Source organism: Hyaena hyaena, unplaced genomic scaffold, assembly GCF_003009895.1.
Source record: "Hyaena hyaena isolate Hyena2069 unplaced genomic scaffold, ASM300989v1 scaffold_254, whole genome shotgun sequence".
NCBI classification, from domain to species: domain Eukaryota; kingdom Metazoa; phylum Chordata; class Mammalia; order Carnivora; family Hyaenidae; genus Hyaena; species Hyaena hyaena.
Window position 1 is genome coordinate 1,069,804 of NW_024080890.1, and position 4,766 is coordinate 1,074,569.

Sequence of the window (4,766 nt, forward strand, 5' to 3'; positions counted from 1 at the left end):
GCCCTGGGGACCCAGAGGTCGGCCGGAGGTGGCCCCCTCTGGGCGCACGGCACCGCCGTCTCAGGGAGCGGGGTGGCGATCACGCCCACCAGGCGGCCGGCCCGAGGCCGCAGCACCGCAGGCGGGGCCCAGGCCCCCCAGGCTGCCCTCCCCAGACCCTCGTTCCCTGGGAGGAAAGGAGAAGGAAATGAAAACCAGGAAAGCGGATGGGGCCAGCGCCGCACTTTCTAGGGCTCCCCCGGCGGGCGGGCCGTGGGGGCAGCAGCGGGGGCAGCCGAGGCCGAGGCCGAGCTTAGGACGAGGGCGCGGAGCTGGGCTTCTCCTCCCGCGACACGGGGATGGCTCTCTCGCTGTGGCCGGCGTCCACGCCAGATGGGATCTTGGGGCCCGAGAAGGTCAGCATGCCGTCCGCGGACAGGGAGCAGGAGAGGGCCGACTGGTCCACGTTGGAAGGCAGGCGGTAGCGGCGGTGGAACTCCCGGGAGATGTAGCCGTGGTCGTCCTGCGGGGGCGGCGGGCGCGGTCAGCGACACCAGGGCGGGGGTGTGGCGGGGGTGCCGCGGCCCTGACGCGGAGAAGGCCCTCCTGGACTTCACAAGGGCCGGCTCACCACGCTCGCGCACGGGGCAGGGGGAGAGCCAGCGTGCCACGTGGGGGCTCCTGCTGAGGCTTACCACCCGGCCTCCCCGCCCCCCAGCCTCGGCCTCCCTGCCTCCCAGCCTCTGGATCTCCCGGCCTCCCTGCCTCCCTGCACAGCCTGGGGCCATTCACGGCCATGGAGTTGGCTCATCAGACTCATTCCACTCCAGACGCGTGTCCTGGGCCTGCACGCGGATCAGGTTTGGCCTTTACCCCACGGGGCTCAGGGTGTCTGCCCGCCACCCCCAGGGCCTGAGCAAAAGAGCTCTCATTTCAGGGGGACGGCCTGGCCCCAGCCCCTGCGCCCGACTTCTTCCTCCACATAAAACAAGTAGCTTGGGCCCCAATGCCGTTCATGGGGGTGGGGGGTGCAGGAGGCAGAGTCAGGGGTTCACCCCCCACACACACACACACAACTTCTCCAACCACTGGAAGCTAACCCTGGTCCCTGACCGCCGGGTGAGAAGCCACCCCAGACAGTGCCAGCTGTGGGGCCACCGACCCCCCTGAGCCACGCAATAACGGGGGGCACTCGCGGCAAAGGGCTGCCGAGAGGTGAACGTGTGAACACACGAATGTTTGGGGCATCGATGACCATGGGCTGCACTGTGTCAGGGCTCACCCTCCGGTTAGGTTTCCGTGGAAACCTTCGTGGCTCAGAGCTGGCCCCCGGGTGCCCGGAGTTTCCCGGATCCTCCCTACTCTGACCCCGTCACCGGAGCGGCTTGAAAGGAGCCAGGGAGAGCCGGGCGGCACCCGGGGTGGGGGGGTCCCCGCAGGCCGCTCCCCTGCAGGGCTCAGGAGCGGCCTCCCTGTCGCTGGGTCCTCTGGGACAAAGCCCTCCCTCCCGGGGTGCAGGGCGCCCGGACCCACCTGCCTCTCGTTGTGCTTGCCATGGATCTCCACGAAGTCCTCCAGCACCTTCACAGTGAGGTCCTCCGGGGAGAAGTGCTTCACGTCCAGGAAGATGACGAACTTGTCCCGGTCGGACCGGACCTGAAACCCAAGCGCTCCCGTGAGCCTCTGCGGGCCGAGGTTCCCGCGCTGCTGACCCAAGCGGCCAGCGTGGAGGGGCCGGCGGCTCGCTGTCAGCGCAGAAACGCCTTCCACGCATACGGACACAGGGACCCAGGGACCCCTGACTCGGCGCCGCGTGGATGCTCGGGGCTCAAGGCCGTGTGCCTGTCGCTGCCTAGCTGGCAGCTGAGTGGCTGGTGATGGCGGGCTGGCTGGGCAGGGGTTGGCCGACTGGCTGGACCTGGCACGTTGAACAAGGTCCCGGCCCCCAGCCTTCTCCCCACAAGCGGCACGCGGCCTGGCATCCCCCGCGGGCAGGATGTGCCTGCAGTGTTGCCCAGCTCGCTGCTCACCCCACTTCCCTCTCCCCTGCCCTCACAGCCCTCCCCAGGGACACTTGGTGAGGCTGTTTTTGTTTCTGGAGTTGATGGGCGCCCCCCGGCTCTGGACAGGCCTCTGCTTTCAGGCAGTGACGGAGACCCAGGCCCGCTAGACCCTGGACCCTGGGGTTTGCCATGGGGGCTCGGGGAGAGAAGGCCAATGGCCGCTTCCCTTGGGGTCTGGCCCCGGGCACCTGGGCGGCCCGGGGAGGGCCCACTGTCTGCGGCCGTGCCGGCCACAGACGGCCTTCAGACGGGAGGACCCGGGGCAGCACAGCCCACCCGCCCAGGCCCCCTGCGGAAGCGAGGGGAAGAGACAGGAGCACGGAGGTCACCACGGCCATGCTGGGCCTGCCCCTCGGCCTCCCATCGTGTGGCTGGTGCCTCGCAGAGCACATGGGGTCATGGGCCGAGAGAGGAGAAGACGGGGCTCGGGCTCCGGCTGCCTCTCCAGACCCCTCGTCCGAGGCCCGGGAGGGGGGCCGAGCTGAGGTGCGGCCGCACACAGGGCGCCCCTCAGAGCCCCCTGCTCGCCCGGCCGCGGCCAGGCCTCACCTCGGAGATGCCGGAGTCCAGCACGGTGCGGAAGAGAGATTGGCGGTAGTAGGGGCTGATGGTGGACGACAGGAAGGGCAGAAGGTCGTACTCGAAGAGGCCTTCGCCGAAAAACTGGTCGAACAGCCGGCTGGGGTAGAAGGGGCCCAGCGCACGCTTGAACCAGGGGTGCTGGATGGCGATGTCCATGGCGGGCGTCGGCGGTGCAAGGACCCGGGGCTGGCGGGGAGTCGGGCAGGGGCCTCTGGGCGGTGTGGTGCGGGGCTGGGAGGTGAGCCCTCCTTATATAGGCCGGCGACAGAATAGAGGCATTAGGGGATTTGTCTGGAAAGCGTCAGCTAAGGAGGAAGGCTGTGCCTGGTCAGCAGAAACGCGGCCTGGGCCCAGCGCCCGCCCCCCCCAGCCACGGGCCCTGAGGCCCTGACCGGCACGGGGCCCTGGCCTTCCGGAGGACAGCGCCCCCAAGGACGCGAGCCGTGCGTCTCTGGCCCCCGCTCACCCGGGGTCGGTGAGGACTGGTCTCCCGCTGCTGCGTGGGCGGTGCCCCTGCGCCCCCGGCCGCCCCGTGAGCGGTCACTCATCCGCACTTCACAGACTTGGAGGTGGGCTCAGAGGCCACGCGCGCGATCCCCGAATCTCAGAGCTACCGGGGGAGAGTGCGTGGCTTTTCCCAACAGAGTTCCCTCTAGGACTCGTTTCTGGGTACGACGCGTACCCACGGTCACCGTAAAAATCTCAGGATGCTCCTCTCCGCGCGGCTCACCCTGGACATCGTCTCGGTGAACATTGTCACCTCACTGTGACAAGGCTAGGCAGCCGCCTCGCGCCAGGGGCTGTTGTCGCAAGGCCCGGGGACCACGTAGTAACAGGCAGCCACCACAGGCCCGGGAAGCGCCGGCTCCCAGCCCCTCACGAGCCCACTCCTCGCTGCACGGTCCGGACCCGAGAAGCTTCTTATTCGTCCCGTCCCTCCGCCTCCCTGCATGGGCTCTGACCGGCGCCCGCGCTGTGCAGGCGGCGCGAGTGCATCCTCAGCACTCTCGGGCATCTTCGCGCCCCTCTCTCCTGCCCCTGCACCTCGCCGGCCATGGAAGGGCGCTTACCCGGCGCTTAAGGAGGCTTGTGTCTGACACAAGTAAGGCGAGATCAGTGTCGAAAGTGGGGACTCGAGAGCCTCCCTCACGCGGCTCCTTCCTGACCAGCCGTGTTCTGTACCAAAGCCTCCCCACCTCGTTTCTCAGCACCTGCTACGTGCGCAGCACCAGACCGGGGGGAAAGGGCCCTGAAAAATCTGGAAACGCCAGCCTTTGCCTTGCAAGTGGATGATCTGAGGGAGCAAGTCCCCGGGGATCGGGCAGCAAAGACCGAATTAGGGCGGAGACCGTCAATGCGTGGGGGGCAGAGGGCACCTGCCCTGCCCCGGGCCTGCACAGGCCACGCTCTGCTGGCCTCCTTAAACCTCCGTACCCACCCCAACTTCGTAGACCAGAGAAGTGGAGTTCAGAGAGGGCGGGCTGCGTGCCCAGTCACTCGGCTCAGAGCAAGGGCAGGGGCTTCGCCAAAGGCCCCCCACCCGGCCAGAGCCGGCGAGGGCCACTGAGGTGGCCCCGCACCGTGCCCAGCTGACCCCTCCCGGTGACAAGTGTCCCTCTGGCCGAGTCCGCTGTGGGGGGTGGGGGACCAGCAGGGCCAGGCGTGTGGCCAGGAGCCCGGCAGGGAAGGAACAGTGGAGTCAGACGGAAGGAAAGTCAGCCGTGCTAACGTGTCTTCATTTAAATGTTGGTATTTTGTTCATCGTAGATTCTTTGTGTTCATTTTGATCTTTCAAAACACTACGTTAAGAAATGATTTATCCTAACGATTCTGTCTCTGGTGACCCCTGACCCTGTCACGGGGGGGAGGGGCGTGCCTCGCTCAGCCTGCCCCTCCACGGGGTCCTGGAGCTGTCTGCACCTGCGGGGGAGGGGGTGGCAGCAGGGACGACCTGCAGATGAGCACAGCCCCGTCCCGTGGGCCACACGGCTCAGGGAGGCCGAGGGTCTGCCAGGGTCCTTCAGATGCTCACGGGCGTTTGGGCGCTCACACGCCTTGCACACCTGGCGCTTTTGGGGTTTGGAATCCCGTGGGCTGCAGCCAGCGAGAGCGGAGACCTCCCTGGGGCAGGGACTCAGGCTG

General features: G+C 67.8%; 1 protein-coding gene across 1 annotated transcript; it reads right to left on the minus strand.

Annotated features, from left to right (window-relative positions):
- Positions 1-292: 292 nt before the first annotated feature.
- Positions 293-2,780, minus strand: CRYAA (crystallin alpha A). The gene is made up of 3 exons (XM_039245510.1): positions 2,592-2,780; positions 1,513-1,635; positions 293-502 (listed from the first exon to the last, which is right to left on the minus strand). The coding sequence occupies exons 1-3, from the start codon at positions 2,778-2,780 to the stop codon at positions 293-295; spliced, it is 522 nt and encodes a 173-aa protein (XP_039101441.1).
- Between the last annotated feature and the right edge of the window lie 1,986 nt (positions 2,781-4,766).

Excerpts from the sequence above, each read along its gene's own strand:
- CRYAA (XM_039245510.1), bottom strand. The coding sequence starts at position 2,780 with ATGGACATCGCCATCCAGCACCCCTGGTTCAAGCGTGCGCTGGGCCCC. Across the intron at positions 1,636-2,591 it reads TGGACTCCGGCATCTCCGAG|GTCCGGTCCGACCGGGACAA; the intron begins GTGAGGCCTGGC and ends CTTGGGTTTCAG. Across the intron at positions 503-1,512 it reads GCAAGCACAACGAGAGGCAG|GACGACCACGGCTACATCTC; the intron begins GTGGGTCCGGGC and ends CCGCCCCCGCAG.